The sequence below is a fragment of the Staurois parvus genome, unplaced genomic scaffold (assembly GCF_062004578.1).
Source record: "Staurois parvus isolate SC_StPar_1 unplaced genomic scaffold, SC_StPar_1.0 ptg001079l, whole genome shotgun sequence".
Classification (NCBI taxonomy): domain Eukaryota; kingdom Metazoa; phylum Chordata; class Amphibia; order Anura; family Ranidae; genus Staurois; species Staurois parvus.
The window spans coordinates 708934-727912 of NW_028318875.1; the positions used below are offsets into that span (position 1 = coordinate 708934).

The 18979-nt window shown below is 46.0% G+C and overlaps 1 protein-coding gene and 1 pseudogene across 2 annotated transcripts in view; both read right to left on the reverse strand.

The window, feature by feature from the left end:
- LOC149440498 (uncharacterized) overlaps positions 1-7327 on the reverse strand; it is a 33537-nt pseudogene extending 26210 nt beyond the window's left edge. Inside the window, exons 1-6 of the transcript XR_016307614.1 lie at positions 7113-7327; positions 4992-5125; positions 4676-4875; positions 4365-4586; positions 4096-4237; positions 2595-3671 (exon numbers count right to left, since the gene is read on the reverse strand). The product of XR_016307614.1 is annotated as an uncharacterized LOC149440498 (transcript). The remainder of the gene's footprint in view (positions 1-2594; positions 3672-4095; positions 4238-4364; positions 4587-4675; positions 4876-4991; positions 5126-7112) is intronic.
- Positions 7328-8880: 1553 nt separating this feature from the next.
- On the reverse strand, positions 8881-14671 carry LOC149440499 (uncharacterized). The gene is made up of 7 exons (XM_089658576.1): positions 14603-14671; positions 12925-13024; positions 12714-12811; positions 12431-12637; positions 12147-12353; positions 11879-12017; positions 8881-10307 (listed from the first exon to the last, which is right to left on the reverse strand). The coding sequence occupies exons 2-7, from the start codon at positions 12956-12958 to the stop codon at positions 9442-9444; spliced, it is 1551 nt and encodes a 516-aa protein (XP_089514702.1). The 5' UTR covers positions 12959-13024; positions 14603-14671; the 3' UTR covers positions 8881-9441.
- Between the last annotated feature and the right edge of the window lie 4308 nt (positions 14672-18979).

The window sequence follows — 18979 nt, forward strand, 5'->3', positions numbered from 1 at the left end:
CACATAAGCTGTAACAAGCCACCATGTGACAGCATTAGACAGTTGACAGGTTCTCTTCTCGCAGACATCAGGGGTCCATAAGACTCCTATTGTATTCCCTGCCCTTTGCTTCTGCTGACCCAACACAAAAGAGTGTGGCCAGTTACATGTGCATATGGCTTTCTAGCCAGGATTTCGACAGCTCTGAACTGGAAACAGAGAGTTACACACCTGGTTCACACTTCTTTGGAGGAGGTCGAGGGATGGATCTGAAAGTTAGTTGTTGTGGTCCTGGGTTTCCATAAGTCAAAAGGGAGTGCCAGAGAATTGGACAGCAACAATGGTCCTGTAAAAGTGATCAGTTGGCCCAACAGCTACATAGATAACTACTACAGTAAGCTCTTTTGTTGGCAACATGACGTTATATTGAGGAATGGAGATGGACCTTTCATATGGTGTCCAGTATCTCCTCCTCATTTGTTAGGAACGTGACATTATATTGAGGAATGGAGATGGACCTTTCATTTGGTGTCCAGTATCTCCTCCTCATTTGTTGGGAACATGATATTATATTGAGGAACGGAGATGGACCTTTCATATGGTGTCCAGTATCTCCTCATTTGTTGGGAACATGACGTTATATTGAGGAATGGAGATGGACCTTTCATATGGTGTCCAGTATCTCCTCCTCATTTGTCGGGAACATGACGTTATATTGAGGAATGGAGATGGACCTTTCATATGGTGTCCAGTATCTCCTCATTTGTCGGGAACATGACGTTATATTGAGGAATGGAGATGGACCTTTCATATGGTGTCCAGTATCTCCTCCTCATTTGTTAGGAACGTGACATTATATTGAGGAATGGAGATGGACCTTTCATTTGGTGTCCAGTATCTCCTCCTCATTTGTTGGGAACATGATATTATATTGAGGAACGGAGATGGACCTTTCATATGGTGTCCAGTATCTCCTCATTTGTTGGGAACATGACGTTATATTGAGGAATGGAGATGGACCTTTCATATGGTGTCCAGTATCTCCTCCTCATTTGTCGGGAACATGACGTTATATTGAGGAATGGAGATGGACCTTTCATATGGTGTCCAGTATCTCCTCATTTGTCGGGAACATGACGTTATATTGAGGAATGGAGATGGACCTTTCATATGGTGTCCAGTATCTCCTCCTCATTTGTCAGGAACATGACGTTATATTGAGGAATGGAGATGGACCTTTCATATGGTGTCCAGTATCTCCTCCTCATTTGTCGGGAACATGACGTTATATTAAGGAATGGAGATGGACCTTTCATACGGTGTCCAGTATCTCCTCCTCATTTGCTAGGAACATGACGTTATATTGAGGAATGGAGATGGACCTTTCATACGGTGTCCAGTATCTCCTCCTCATTTGTTGGGAACATGACGTTATATTGAGGATTGGAGATGAACTTTTCATATGGTGTCCAGTATCTCCTCCTCATTTGCTGGGAACATGACATGCTGTCAAGGAATGGAGATGGACTTTTGATATGGTGTACAGTATCTCCTCATCATTTAAATGCCAATTAGAATTTTCCAACTTCAAACAATATTTGAAAACAAATAAATGAAACTAAATGAATTCCGAAAACAAATTAAATGAATTGAACTAGATAAAATTATTTAAATAATGAATCCAAACAAAACAATTTTTTTTGTTCTGCACATGTCTATCCATCAGAGCTGAGGAGCAACCTGGAGGAAATTCCCTCAGGTCGGATTGTGTATCATCGTAAAAGGCAGCCATCAGGGAGAGATACCTGTTGCCATAGAATGGCTGAACATGGTACTGGGGACAAAGGGCACCCTATAGTTGATGCTGAACACATAATCTGGATGCTGGGTACCAGCACGCCCCCACGAGGTACATTATTGGAACCAAGGGCCCAAATTTCATTTGGTACCGGGCAGGACAGTCCTGCAGAATCCGGGACAGTTGGGAGGTATGACATCACCACCTTGTGATATATAAGTTGGGAGGTATGACATCACCACCTTGTGATATATAAATACTGCAGTCTACGTTACGTTCCATCGTTTCGCCCTCTGTCTCCTGGTCCATCCTTCTATTCGGGTACATTGACGATTACACACACAGATTATACCTCACGTCACATCCAGACAATACAAAAATTTAAAAAAAAGACAACAATTTGATAGAATTCTATTAGTTATAAATGCTAAACTAAAGAATGAAAAAAAAACCTGACAATTGAAATACAACACATGAGGCTCAATTCATGAAGCTACACTACAAGTGGAAGGATCGTTATTTTAGTTATGTGACTATAATATTCAAATTTCAATGGACTTTTTTATTAATGCATTTACATGATGACTAGCAAAGTAACAAATACTTGACAAGTGCACTCACTTCTGATAGAGCAGCACCTACTGAGCATGCTCAGTACCCACATTAGTCCACCACCATCTTCCTTTCTTTGTAGTCCTCTACACATTTACCGCCATCATTGTGTTAAAAAAATCAAGTCCCACACGTCCGTACAAGTTATACAGATGTTTCTTATTATTGAGTGGACGCTTGCCTGAGTGAATATCTGGTGTCTAACAAGGGCTCCTTTTTTGCTGAAACATTTCCCGCACGCTGAACATGAATCAGAACGCTCGCCTGAATGAATTCTCTGGTGTATAAGAAGGGGTTCTTTCTTGAAAAAACCTTTGCCACACTCCGAACATAATTATGGATATTCACCTGTGAGATCTTTTTTCGTGTCTACGAAGGTTTCCTTGTTCAGTAAAACATTTCCCACACTCTAAACAGGAAAAGGGACGCTCGCCCGTATGAATTCTCTGATGTTTAAAAAGGTTTCCTCGGTCAGAAAAACATTTCCCGCACTCTAAACAGGAAAAGGGACGCTCACCTGTATGACTTCTCTGGTGTATAAGAAGGGATCCTTTCTTGGAAAAACATTTCCCGCAATCCGAACACGAATAGGGACGCTCGCCGGTGTGACGTCTTTGGTGTTTATTAAGGCTTCCTTTTTCAGAAAAGGATTTTCCACACTCTGGACAGCAAAAGGGACGTTCACCCGTGTGAATTCTCTGGTGTATAAGAAGGTTTTGTTTCTCTGAAAAACATTTTCCACACTCTAAACAGGAAAAGGGACGCTCACCCGTGTGAGTTCTCTGGTGTTTAAGAAGTCTTTGCTTCTTAGGAAAACATCTTCCACACTCTGAACATGAATAAGGAAGCTTAGGCTTGTGAGATTTCAGATGTGCTTTAAGTGCGTTTGGCCTAGAGAACGTTTTCCCGCACACCAAACAGGACAAAGAGCTCCCTCCTGTGTGAGCTCCTTCCTGGCTTGAAGAAGATTTTTGGAGAAGGGATGGATCTGTTGATCTGTCAGCACTGTGAGAAAAAAGATGGACATCTGAAGTCCTAGTATGGGATTTATCAGAAGATTGCTCAGGATTAGAAGGATCCATTGATCTTAGGTGGACATCTGAAGTCATAGTATGGGATTTATCAGAAGATTCCTTGGGATTAGAAGGATCCATTGGTCTTACATACCAGTAAAGTGTTACTTTTGGAGGAGATTGTGCAACGTCACTTTCTTTTTTAGTGAAACCTGAAGATGTAGTAAGATTTTCCTCCAATGTGTTGATCTTCGAAAAATTTTGTCCATCTGTTGGAAAGAATTTTTAAAATATCTTATGTTTGTTTTTATACACCTTGTACTCAGGAGTCATATATATCAGTTCAGCAGTCAAAACTTTCCAAGAACTCTGGCATTGGGTGCAATCATAACCTACCTACTCCATTTCTTGGTGACATGATGCTATATTGAGGAATGGAAGTGGACCTTTCATATGGTGTCCAGTATCTCCTCATTTGTTGGGAACATGACGTTATATGAGGAATGGAGATGGACCTTTCATATGGTGTCCAGTATCTCCTCCTCATTTGTTGGGAACATGACGTTATATTGAGGAATGGAGATGGACCTTTCATATGATGTCCAGTATCTCCTCCTCATTTGTTGGGAACGTGACGTTATATTGAGGAATGGAGATGGATCTTTCATATGGTGTCCAGTATCTCCTCCTCACCTGAGCTGGTATCTGGAGAAGATTCCTCCTTTTTAATGGGATCCATAAACACGTCATCCTTCGTACACTGCTGGTCACCCATCATACACATCTCCTCTTCTTCCTTCTTCACCTCAGTTTTTATATCAATCCGTTCTTCACCCTAAACCACAAAATGTTAACAAGGACCATCCTCAAACCATAAGCACTAATACCCGTAGACCTCAGAGAGGATTATCTCAAACAGTTTGGAATCATATTTAAGTCATAGATGTTCCACCTCCACCTACCTGATGATGGTGAGGGATGGTGTGACCTTCCTGTGTGGAATCCCGGGAATATAGAGGATGGGGACATCTCTCTGGTGAGTCTCTATAGCTGGCTGAATCCACCATGGTGTCCTGGTACAGATCTTTATGTTCTTCAGGAGCCTCTGACTCCTCCATCACTCCATCCTCATCCTCTTTTATCTCTTTTTTAACCTCAACTTTACAATCAATCAGGTTTCCACTCTGAATTTATAATAAAAATGACATCAATGGTAACAATGCAGATAATGTACAGATCCTAATGATACTATCAGTGATTGTTCCTCATCTACCTGATGATGGTGAGGGATGATGTGACCTTCCTGTGTGGAATCCCAGGAGTACAGAGGACAGGGACATCTCTCTGGTGGGTTCCCATTACTGGGTCCATCTACCTGATGATGGTGAGGGATGGTGTGACCTTCCTGTGTGGAATCCCGGGAATACAGAGGATGGGGACATCTCTCTGGTGGGTTCCCATGACTGGATCCATCTGTAGGAAACACACACACTGACTAAATCCATTGTTTCTATGTGTTTATCAGATGATGGGGGATCTAGGTGGAGCCTCCTTACTGCTCTCTCCTTTCCAATAAAGTCTCCTCTTACCCAATGATGTGAGGGGCGGCTGATTGTCCATCATGACGTCCTTGTAGAGATCCTTGTGTCCTTCTAAAGATGTATCATGGGATCGGCAGATGTTTTTCAACTACTCAGATGTCCTCATAACTGCTTCATTAATCCTGTACACAAATAAATGATCACTAAATACATTCCCAGAATCTTCCTTATCTACCTGGTCAGGTTGAAGACCTTCCACATGTGTCTGACCAATATCGGAACTGTATGTCTATTAACCACTCGCCCTCCAAAGGAATCCCCCCCCCCCCCCCTTATTGACTAGGCCATTTTTTGCATTACGGCGCTGCGTTACTTTAACTGACAATTGCATGGTCATGCAATGCTGCACCCAAATTAAATTTACGTCCTTTTTTTCCACAAATTGAGCTTTCTTTGGGTGGTATTTGATCGCCTGTGCGTCTTTATTTTTTGCGCAATAAAAAAAAGACAATTTGGAGAAAAAAAACAATATTTTTGACTTTTTGCTATTAAACAAGTCCAGTAAAAAAATTTTAAAAATCTAATTTCGTCATAAGTTTCCAACAAATTGTATTCCGCTTCGTATCTTTGCTAAAAAAAATCCCAATACGTGTAATTTAATTAGTTCATGTGAAAGTTATAACGTTTACAAATGGCGGTATATATACTGGGCTTTTTTTTTTCCATTTTTAATAGTAATGACGGCAAACAGCAACTAATAGTGGGACTGCGGCAGATATTCTGACACTGGGGGCGAACTGACTTGGTGTCACTGACATCAATCCTGACACTGACAACCTGAGTGACACCAATACAGTGATCAGTGCTAAAAAAAAGCACAGACACTGTACTAATGGCACTAGGCAGGAAGGGGTTAACATGAGGGGCAATCAAAGGGTTAACTGTGTGCTGGGAGTGTTTTACTAGGGGGTGGGGTCTGTGTGCTTCACTGTAATCACACTGCTCTGAATGGCTGTGCTGTGCAGTGTGCCCAAGCTGACAGGGAGGACGACTGTTAGTAAACAAAACAGTCCTCCTCCCCGTAAGAGATCCTTGGAAATCACTAGGCGCCGGTCAGTAATTACCGGCCAGGGCCCAGTGATTGACAGCCACGCCCCCTACCCAGAAATGCAAAATCACATATATATATATATGGGATTTTGTGCACACGTGCCGCCCTCTAGCAGTATTTCTGCTATAGGGCGGACGGGAGGCAATTAAACTATGCTGTAAGCAGATCTGTATTTGCATTGTGAGTAGACTCGGGATTGGCCAGAGAGGGATGACGTTGATGCAGTTGATTGGCTTGGATATGTATTGCAAGAATTCCCAAATTCCCGAAATATAGAAATATGTAAGAGTGTATAGAAGTGTGCAGAGCATTCATCTAGAATTTCCGTAATATCCTTTCATTCAATCGACGGTGACCCTTATCTATGTGGTCATGTGATTTGGATAAATGGTTCTATATTTAGGATGTATCCGGTCTATAAACCAGAGGCTCTGGATGGACGGTTGGATGGGCTCTGGATGGACGGTTGGATGGGCTCTGGATGGACGGTTGGATAAATGGTTCTATATTTAGGATGTATCCGGTCTATAAACCAGAGGCTCTGGATGGACGGTTGGATGGGCTCTGGATGGACGGTTGGATGGGCTCTGGATGGACGGTTGGATAAATGGTTCTATATTTAGGATGTATCCGGTCTATAAACCAGAGGCTCTGGATGGACGGTTGGATGGGCTCTGGATGGACGGTTGGATGGGCTCTGGATGGACGGTTGGATAAATGCTTCTATATTTAGGAGGTGTCCGGTCTATAAACCAGAGGCTCTGGATGGACGGTTGGATAAATGGTTCTATATTTAGGAGGTGTCCGGTCTATAAACCAGAGGCTCTGGATGGACGGTTGGATGGGCTCTGGATGTTTGGTTGGATAAATGGTTCTATATTTAGGATGTATCCGGTCTATAAACCAGAGGCTCTGGATGGACGGTTGGATAAATGGCTCTATATTTAGGACATATCCGGTCTATAAACCATAAAAGACATCACAGTGACGGTGGAGGAAGAGGACGGACATGATGGGGGGTTACTGGGTGTAAATATAAAAAAATAATATCTTATTACCTCTTCGATGTAATCCAGTGATGTCTCCTCTTCTCTACTCGTTCTTCTCTCTCCCAAAACTTCCTGTCTTTACCTTATAAAACACCATTTCTTCGTCTTACATCATTTCCTGTTCCTACTTTCCAACACCTCCTGTTCTTTCTTGACATCACTTCCTCTCGCTCTAAGTGATAAAGCCATCTGCTGGTGATTGTAATAACTGCATCCTACGTTATGTTTTCATATTCCGCTCTCTGTCCTGTAGCTCATTCTCCGGTCATACATTATGACGCACGCGCATTATACTTCAACTGAATCAATCATAAATATATTATCTCTGTTTTTACACCCTCTGCAGGCTACTGGTGTGATTTGGCTGAAGAGTATTATTTGTTTTTCACACATTCTAAAATCTGCATTTTTGACTAGAAACATACTTTATTCCCCCCCCGAATATTATATGTTATCTGAAAGCAGAGGTGCTCTAGAATACAATGGTGATAGTTGTAACATTTTATGTTGCACGACTATTTATCAGTCTATATTTTCAGGAAAAACACACCAAAATGAATTTTAGTTCACACACCCAAAATAATCTGGTTTTTTTTGTACAATGTAAAATATGATGTTGTGTAGAGTAAGTAGCTATCAAATGTGCCAGGCAAAAACAAAAACGGCATGTGCCCACGAGAGAGTGAAAAATATTGGCACCCAAAATTATGTCCTTATCTCTTCCTACTCACTGCCCTGAAGTTAGTTGCTCCGACTCCGAGGAGAAGCAGAAGAGCTGGGGAAGCACCAGGGCTGAGCGCAATATCTCCATCCCATTTGTCAAGAACATAAAGTGACATTGAGGAACGGAGGTGAACTCCATATGGTGTCCAGTATCTCCTCCTCATTTGTTGGGAACATGACGTCATATTGAGGAATGGAGATGGACCTTTCATATGGTGTCCAGTATCTCCTCCTCATTTGTTGGGAACATGACGTCATATTGAGGAATGGAGATGGACCTTCCCTATGGTGTCCAGTATCTCCTCCTCATTTGTTGGGAACATGACGTCATATTGAGGGAGGGAGATGGACCTTCCATATGGTGTACAGTATCTCCTCCTCATTTGTTGGGAACATGACGTCATATTGAGGAACGGAGGTGAACTCCAAATGGTTTCCAGTATCTGATCCTCATTTGTTGGGAACAGGACGTTATATTGAGGGATTAGGAGAACCTTTCATATGGTGTCCAGAATCTCCTCCTCATTTGCTGGGAACATGACGTTATATTGAGGAATGGAGATGAACCTTTCATATGGTGTCCAGTATCTCCTCATTTGTTGGGAACATGACGTCATATTGAGGAATGGAGATGGACCTTCCATATGGTGTACAGTATCTCCTCCTCATTTGTTGGGAACATGACGCCATACTGAGGAACGGAGGTGAACTCCATATGGTTTCCAGTATCTGCTCCTCATTTGTTGGGAACAGGAAGTTATATTGAGGGATTAGGAGAACCTTTCATATGGTGTCCAGAATCTCCTCCTCATTTGTTGGGAACATGACATTATATTGAGGAATGGAGATGGACCTTTCATATGGTGTACAGTATCTCCTCCTCATTTGCTGGAAACATGACCTTGTGATATATAATACTGCATCCCGATTTATTTTTCAGCATTTTGCCCTCTGCCTCCTGGCCCATTCTTCTTTTTGGGTACATTGATGATTACACACACACAGATTATACCTTACATCACATCTAGACAATACACAAATTAAACAAAAAACAACAATTTGATAGATTTTTATTATTTATAAATGTGAGCCTAAAGAATGAAAAAGAAAAGAAAAAAACCTGATTGTCGAAATACAACATATGAGGCTCAATTCATGAAGCTATAATACAAGTAGAGGGGTTGTTATTTGAGTCATGTGACTGTAATCTTCAAATTTCATTCGGCTTTTTATGCATTTTTTTACATGACGATTAACAAAGTAACAAATACCTGACAAGCGCATTCACTTCTGATAGAGAATAGCACCTATTGGGCATGCTCAGTACCAGCAATCGTCCACCACCATCTTCCTTTCCTTGCAGTCCTCTACATTTACCGCCGTCATTGTGTTGGAAAAATCAAGTCGCACACGTCCGTACATTTTATTTAGATGTTTCTCATTATTGATGGGACACTCATTTGCGTGAATTCTCTGGTGTCTAACAAATGCTCCTTCCTGTTGAAACATTTCCCGCACACTGAACATGAATAAGGACGCTCGCCTGAGCGTGTATAAAAAGGGGTTCTCTCTTTGAAAAGCCTTTCCCACACATTCCGAACATAATTATGGATATTCACCTGTGAGATCTTTTTTCGTGTCTACGAAGGTTTCCTTGTTCGGTAAAACATTTCCCGCACTCTAAACAGGAAAAGGGACGCTCGCCCGTATGAATTCTCTGATGTTTAAAAAGGTTTCCTCGGTCAGAAAAACATTTCCCGCACTCTAAACAGGAAAAGGGACGCTCACCTGTATGACTTCTCTGGTGTACAAGAAGGGATCCTTTCTTGGAAAAACATTTCCCACAATCCGAACACGAATAGGGACGCTCGCCGGTGTGACGTCTTTGGTGTTTATGAAGGCTTCCCTTTTCAGAAAAGGATTTTCCGCACTCTGGACAGCAAAAGGGACGCTCACCCGTGTGAATTCTCTGGTGTGTAAGGAGGTTTTGTTTCTCTGAAAAACATCTCCCGCACTCTGAACAGGAAAAGGGACGCTCACCCGTGTGAGTTCTCTGGTGTACAAGAAGTTTTTGTTTCTTAGGAAAACATTTTCCACACTCTGAACATGAATAAGGAAGCTTAGGCTCGTGAGATTTCAGATGTGCTTTAAGTGCATTTTGTTTAGAGAACATTTTCCCGCACACCAAACAGGACAAAGAGCTCCCTCCTGCATGAGCTCCTTCATGGCTTGAAGAGGGTTTCTGGGGATTGGATGGATCTGTTGATTTGCCCGCACTGTGAGAACTTAGATGAATATCTGAAGTCATAGTATGGGATTTATCAGAAGAAACCTCAGGGTTAGAAGGATCCTTTGGTCTTACATACCAGTACAGTGTTACCTTTGGAGGAGATTGCGCAACGTCACTTTCTTTTGTAGTGAAACCTGGAGATGTAGTAAGATTTTCCTCAAATGTGTTGACCTTCGAAAAGTATTGTCCATCTGTTGGAAATAATTTTTTATATATGTAGTGTTTGTTTTTGTATATATGTATGTATGCTCAGGAGTCATATATATCAGTTCAGCATTCGAAACGTTCCAAGAACTTTGGAAGTGAATTTGGTGCAATCATAACCTACCTTCACTCCATTTTTTGGGAACATGACGTTATATGGAGGAATGGAGATGGACCTTTCATATGGTGTCCAGTATCTCCTCCTCATTTGTTGGGAACATGACGTTATATTGAGGAATGGAGATGGACCTTTCATATGGTGTCCAGTATCTCCTCCTCATTTCTTGGGAACATGACGTTATATTGAGGAATGGAGATGGACCTTTCATATGGTGTCCAGTATCTCCTCCTCAATTGTTGGGAACATCACGTTATATTGAGGAATGGAGATGGACCTTTCATATGATGTCCAGTATCTCCTCCTCATTTGTTGGGAACATGACGTTATATTGAGGAATGGAGATGGACCTTTCATATGGTGTCCAGTATCTCCTCCTCAATTGTTGGGAACATCACGTTATATTGAGGAATGGAGATGGACCTTTCATATGGTGTCCAGTATCTCCTCCTCAGTTGTTGGGAACATCACGTTATATTGAAGGTTGGAGATGGACCTTTCATATGGTGTCCAGTATCTCCTACTCATTTGTTGGGAACATGACGTTATATTAAGGAATGGAGATGGACCTTTCATATGGTGTCCAGTATCTCCTCCTCAATTGTTGGGAACATCACGTTATATTGAAGGTTGGAGATGGACCTTTCATATGGTGTCCAGTATCTCCTACTCATTTGTTGGGAACATGACGTTATATTAAGGAATGGAGATGGACCTTTCATATGGTGTCCAGTATCTCCTCCTCAATTGTTGGGAACATGACGTTATATTGAAGGATGGAGATGGACCTTTCATATGGTGTCCAGTATCTCCTCCTCATTTGTTGGGAACATGACGTTATATTGAGGAATGGAGATGGACCTTTCATATGGTGTCCAGTATCTCCTCCTCATTTGTTGGGAACATGACGTTATATTGAGGAATGGAGATGGACCTTTCATATGGTGTCCAGTATCTCCTCCTCATTTGTTGGGGATATGACGTTATATTGAGGAATGGAGATGGACCTTTCATATGGTGTACAGTATCTCCTCCTCAATTGTTGGGAACATCACGTTATATTGAAGGATGGAGATGGACCTTTCATATGGTGTCCAGTATCTCCTCATCATTTGTTGGGAACGTGACGTTATATTGAGTGTAAGAATCTTCTGCCCCCTATTGTCTGTATTTGTAAATGCCTGTAAATATTTTATATATGCACTTCCTGTCCCTGGGTTGTTTGATAAAAAAACCCCCAGAAGGGAAGAGAGTTTTTTGGTGGCTTCATTTCTACACACAGGAGCTGCATACACTTCACCCAGATCAGAAGCAGAGACTACTACAGAAATATTTCTATGTTCTAATAGTTTACCGGTAGTTGCCCATTTTGGAGGTAGTGACACTTGCAGGTCTTAAACTGTCAAAGTAAACCGTGAATGGTTTCTGCCCATTACTCACCTGAGCTGATATACAGAGAAGGATCTTCGTCTTTAATGGGATCCATAACCACATCCTCCTTCAGGCACTGCTGATCACCCATCACAAATGTCTCTTCTTCCTTCTTCACCTTGGCTTTTATATCAATCAGTTCTTCACCCTAAAACCATAAAACGATAAAAAGAACCATCCTCAAAACATAAGCACTAATATCCGAAGACCTCAGAGATGATCATCTCATACAGTTTGGAATCATTTTTAAAGTTGTACATGTTCCTCCTCCACCTACCTGATGATGGTGAGGGATGGTGTAACCTTCCTGTTTGGAATCCAGGGAATACAGAGGATGGGGACATCTCTCTGGTGGGTTCCCATTATTGGATGGATCCATCATATCCTTGGGTTCAACTGAAATATCCTTCATTACACCATACTCCTCATCCTCCTCTTTATACTCTTCTTTAGGAACAATATTATCATTCCCAAGGTTTCCACTCTGAATATATAAAACATTAATTGCAACAAGCAGACTTTTATATAAATCATACCTAACAATATCTTCTGATGACCTACCTGATGATGGTGAGGGATGGTGTGACCTTCCTGTGTGGAATCCCGGGAATACAGAGGACGGGGACATCTTTCTGGTGGGTTCCCAGTATTATGTGGAGCCATCATATCCTTGTGTCCTTCTGAAAACTCTTCCATCACACCATACTCCTCTTTCTCTTCTTTATACTCTTCCTTAATACCAATATTATAATCCCCGAGGTTTCCACTCTTAATATATAATAATTTCAATGTAGCAAAAAAGCTTGTGTATAATCATATTAACCAATAATTATCAATCACCTACCTGTTGATGGTGAGGGATGGTGTGACCTTCCTGTGTGGAATCCCGGGAATACAGAGGATGGGGACATCTCTCTGGTGGGTTCCCATGACTGGATCCATCTGTAGGAAACACACACACTGACTGAATCCATTGTTTCTGTGTTTATCAGATGATGGGGATCTAGGTGGACCCTCCGTACTGCTCTCTCCTTTCCAATAAAGTCTCCTCTTACCCGGTGATGTGAGGGGCGGCTGATTGTCCATCATGACGTCCTTGTAGAGGTCCTTGTGTCCTTCTAAAGATGGATCATGGGATTGGCAGCTTCTTAAATCCTGTGTACAATTAAATTATCATTAAGTATATTCCCGGAATCCTCCTCACCTCTCTGGTCAGGTCTGTGTTTTATTAATGGAGATAAGAGTAATGTCATGTGAACTCCCAGAATCCTCCTCACCTACCTGGTCAGGTTTAATACCCTCCATCTGTGTCTATCTGCCCCATATCGGCACTATACGTCCATTAAAGTATGCTCTAAGCAGATCTGTATTTGCATTGTGAGAAGAGTCGGGACTGGCCAGAGGAGGGATGACTTTGATGCAGTTGATCGACTTGAACATGTATTACATGAATGCCAAAATTTCCGAAATATAGAAATATGTAAGCGTGTATAGCAGCGTGCAGAGCATTCATCTAGAATTTTTGTCATATCCTTTCATTCACTCGACGGTGGTCCTTATCTATGTGGTCACGTGATTTGGATAAATGACTCTATATTTAGGATATATCCGGTCTATAAACCAGAGGCTCTGGATGGACGGTTGGATAAATGGTTCTATATTTAAGACATATCCGGTCTATAAACCAGAGGCTCTGGATGGACGGTTGGATAAATGGTTCTATATTTAGGACGTATCCGGTCTATAAACCAGAGGATCCGGGTGGACGGTTGGCTAAATGGTTCTATATTTAGGACGTATCCAGTCTATAAACCAGAGGTTCTGGATGGACGGTTGGATAAATGGTTCTATATTTAGGACGTATCCGGTCTATAAACCAGAGGCTCTGGATGGACGGTTGGATAAATGGTTCTATATTTAGGACGTATCCAGTCTATAAACCAGAGGTTCTGGATGGACGGTTGGATAAATGGTTCTATATTTAGGACGTATCCGGTCTATAAACCAGAGGCTCTGGATGGACGGTTGGATAAATGGTTCTATATTTAGGACGTATCCGGTCTATAAACCAGAGGCTCTGGATGGACGGTTGGATAAATGGTTCTATATTTAGGACGTATCCGGTCTATAAACCAGAGGCTCTGGATGGACGGTTGGATAAATGGCTCTATATTTAGGACGTATCCGGTCTATAAACCAGAGGCTCTGGATGGACGGTTGGATAAATGGTTCTATATTTAAGATGTATCCGGGCACATATTACAATATAACTCCAATATGTAGTATGTGATGTGTCTGTAGTAGTGAAGGTTGGAGATAAAAGACGTCACAGAGACAGACATGGATGGAGGACAGACATGATGATGAAGAGGAGGGACGTGATGATGGAGGAAGAGAACATAAGTGATGATGAAGGAAGTGGACTGCCTGGCAGTACTAGGGTCCTCGGTTCAAATCCCAACCACAGCACCACTTGCCTGGAGTTTGCATGTTCTCCCTGTGCCTGCGTGGGTTTCCTTCGGGTACTCCGTTTTCCTCCAACACTCCATAGAAATGCTGGCTCCTGTCTAGATTGGCCCCAGTATGTGTTTGTATGAATGTGAGGTTGGGATCTTAGATTGTACGCCCCTTGAAGGTCAGGAACTGATGTGAATATACAATATATAGGTAAAACGCCACGTAAATTGACGGCGCTAAATAAATACTTGAAATAAATTAAAAATATCTCAATACCTCCTTTGTGTAATCCAGCAATGTCTCCTCTCTGCTCCCTCCGACTCACCTCCCACCCGGAATTTCCTGTTTATACTGTGACATCACTTCCTGTCTGTCCCTGACATCACTTCCTCTTGTTGGGACAATACGCGAGATCACCACCTTGTGCTGAGTATAAATACTGCGGTGTACGTTATGTTCCATCGTTCTGCCGGCTCCCGCGGGGTCCAATCTTCCGATGGGGTACATCGATGATTACACACTCAGATTCTACAGCCAAATAATGATAGAAATATATGAATTTTTGACAATCCTATTAGACAGTCAAATTGGTTGTTTTGCAGGCTGGCTGGTAAGTGTTGCTGGGAAATCCTTTGTTTGTTTGCGACGTGCAGCGCCCTTCCATGCGTACCGTACTGCTAAGGCTGGTTCTAGGTTGGGACGGTCGCCATTTTTTGTGTAGCTGGCTAATATGGACACACAATGGATGTCATTGCTGTCATTGTGGTACAGCTGGGCGTCACATGCGTCCTTGTACCTTTAAGGAGGGATGGCCTCCTTCAGGCCCTCAACCCATCCATTGATACATGTGCTCCTACTATGGAGGCTTTGGAAATTTTAGTTAGGTCTGCAGTATACAGAGGACCCTAGACTGCGGCTTACGCATGTATGTGCAAATGTATGCAAACCAAACCCCCTGTTTGTAACGTGGTCAGACAGGGCCATGTTGGTCTTTTCGCAGGCTGGCTGGTAAGGGTTGATGGGAATTAAAGCTTTAGAGATTTGTTCGTACGGGGCCAAGGGCCGTCTTCATCTCCTGCCTCCAATGCCACCCAGCACTACTTTACCTCCTCTGCCACCCAGCACACCTCTGCCTCCAATGCTACCCAACACAACTCTGCCTCCACTGCCCCCAGCACACCTCTGCCTCCAATGCCACCCAGCACACCTCTGCCTCCAATGTCACCCAGCACACCTCTGCCTCCAATGCCCACCCAGCACACCTCTGCCTCCACTTCCCTAGAACACCTCTGCCTCCAATGCCACCCAGCACACCTCTGTCTCCAATGTCAACCAGCACACCTCTGCCTCCAATGCCCACCCAGCACACCTCTGCCTCCACTGCCCCCAGCATACCTCTGCCTCCAATGCCACCCAGCACACCTCTGCCTCCAAGGTCAACCAGCACACCTCTGCCTCCACTGCCCCCAGCACACCTCTGCCTCCAATGCCACCCAGCACACCTCTGCCTCCAAGGTCAACCAGCACACCTCTGCCTCCACTGCCCCCAGCACACCTCTGCCTCCAATGCCACCCAGCACACCTCTGCCTCCACTGCCCCCAGCATACTTCTGCCTCCAATGCCACCCAGCACACCTCTGCCTCCAATGCCACCCAGCACACCTCTGCCTCCACTGCCCCCAGCACACCTCTGCCTCCAATGTCAACCAGCACACCTCTGCCTCCACTGCCCCCAGCACACCTCTGCCTCCAATGCCCACCCAGCACACCTCTGCCTCCAATGCCCCCAATACACCTCTGCCTCCACTGCCCCCAGCACATCTCTGCCTCCACTGCCCCCAGCACACCTCTGCCTCCAATGCCCACCCAGCACACCTCTGCCTCCAATGCCCACCCAGCACACCTCTGCCTCCAATGCCCACCCAGCACACCTCTGCCTCCACTGCCCCCAGCACACCTCTGCCTCCACTGACACCCAGCACACCTCTGCCTCCACTGCTCCCAGCACACCTCTGCCTCCACTGCCACCCAGCACACCTCTGCCTCCAATGCCACCCAGCACACCTCTGCCTCCACTGCCACCCAGCACACCTCTGCATCCAATGCCCCCCAGCACACCTCTGTCTCCATTACCACCCAGCACACCTCTTCCTCCACTGCCCCCCAGCACACCTCTGTCTCCAATGCCCCCCCCAGAACACATCTGCCTCCACTGTCCCCAGCACACCACTGCCTCCAATGCCACCCAGCACACCTCTGTCTCCAATGCCCCCCCAGCAGACCACTGCCTCCAATGCCACTCAGCACACCTCTGTCTCCAATGCCCCCCCAGCAGACCACTGCCTCCAATGCCACCCAACACACCTCTGCCTCCAATGCCCTCCCCTCTCATTATACCTCTGCCTCCAATGCCCCCCAGCACACCACTGACTCCAATGTCCTCCCCTCTCATTATACCTCTGACTCCAATGCCCCCAGCACACCACTGCCTTCAATGCCCCCCCCCCCCCAGCACACCACTGCCTCCAATATCCTCCCCTCTCATTATACCTCTGCCTCCAATGCTCCCGCAGCACACCACTGCCTTCAATGCACCCCCCCCCCAGCACACCACTGCCTCCAATGTCCTCCCCTCTCATTTATAATACCTCTGCCTCCAATGTCCTCCCCTCTCATTATACCTCTGCCTCCAATGCCCCCAGCACACCACTGCCATCAATGCACCCCCCCCCCCCAGCACACCACTGCCTCCAATGCCCTCCCCTCTCATTATACCTCTGCTTCCAATGCCCCCCCCCCCTTCAGCATACCACTGCCTCCAATGTCCTCCCCTCTCATTATACCTCTGCCTCCAATGCCCCCCCAGCACACCACTGCCTCCAATGTCCTCCCCTCTCATTATACCTCTGCTTCCAATGCCCCCCCCCCCCCCTCCAGCACACCACTGCCTTCAATGCCCCCCAGCACACCACTGCCTCCAATGTCCTCCCCTCTCATTATACCTCTGCCTCCAATGCCCCCCCAGCACACCACTGCCTCCAATGTCCTCCCCTCTCATTATACCTCTGCTTCCAATGCCCCCCCTCCAGCACACCACTGCCTTCAATGCCCCCCAGCACACCACTGCCTCCAATGTCATCCCCTCTCATTATACCTCTGCCTCCAATGCCCCCAGCACACCACTGCCTCCAATGCCCCCCCAGCACACCCCTGCCTCCAATGCCCTCCCCTCTTATTATACCTCTGCCTCCAATGCCCCCCCCCCCCCAGCACACCACTGCCTCCAATGTCCTCCCCTCTCATTCTACCTCTGCCTCCAATGCCCCCAGCACACCACTACCTTCAATGCCCCCCCAGCACACCCCTGCCTCCAATGTCCTCCCCTCTCATTCTACCTCTGCCTCCAATGCCCTCCCCTCTTATTATACCTCTGCCTCCAATGCCCCCCCCAGCACACCACTGCCTCCAATGTCCTCCCCTCTCATTCTACCTCTGCCTCCAATGCCCCCAGCACACCACTACCTTCAATGCCCCCCCCCCCCAGCACACCACTGCCTTCAATGCCCCCCCCCCCCCCAGCACACCACTACCTTCAGTGCCCCCCAGCACACCTCTGCCTCCAATGCCCCCCAGCACACCACTGCCTCCAATGTTCTCCCCTCTCATTATACCTCTGCCTCCAATGCCCCCTCCCCAGAACACCACTGCCTCCAATGTCCTCCCCTATCATTATACCTCTGCCTCCAATGCCCCCCCAGCACATCACTGCCTCCAATGCCCCCCCCCCCCCAGCACACCACTGCCTCCAATGCCCCCCCCCTCTCATTATATCTCTGCCTCCAATGCCCCACCAGCACACCACTGCCTTCAATGCCCCCCAGCACACCACTGCCTCCAATGTCCTCCCCTCTCATTATACCTCTGCCTCCAATGCCCCCCCCCCAGCACACCACTGCCTCCAATGTCCTTCCCCTCTCATTTATTATACCTCTGCCTCCAATGCCCCCAGCACACCACTGCCTTCAATGCACCCCCCCCCCCCCAGCACACCACTGTCTCCAATGCCACCCAGCACACCTCTGCCTCCACTGCCCCCAGCACACCTCTGCCTCCAATGTCAACCAGCACACCTCTGCCTCCACTGCCCCCAGCACACCTCTGCCTCCAATGCCCACCCAGCACACCTCTGCCTCCACTGCCCACCCAGCACACCTCTGCCTCCAATGCCCCCAGTCTGCCTCCACTGCCCCCAGCACACCTCTGCCTCCAATGCACCCCCCCCCCCCCAGCACACCACTGTCTCCAATGCCACCCAGCACACCTCTGCCTCCACTGCCCCCAGCACACCTCTGCCTCCAATGTCAACCAGCACACCTCTGCCTCCACTGCCCCCAGCACACCTCTGCCTCCAATGCCCACCCAGCACACCTCTGCCTCCACTGCCCACCCAGCACACCTCTGCCTCCAATGCCCCCAGTCTGCCTCCACTGCCCCCAGCACACCTCTGCCTCCAATGCCCACCCAGCACACCTCTGCCTCCACTGCCACCCAGCACACCTCTGCCTCCACTGCTCCCAGCACACCTCTGCCTCCACTGCCCCCAGCACACCTCTGCCTCCACTGCCACCCAGCACACCTCTGCCTCCACTGCTC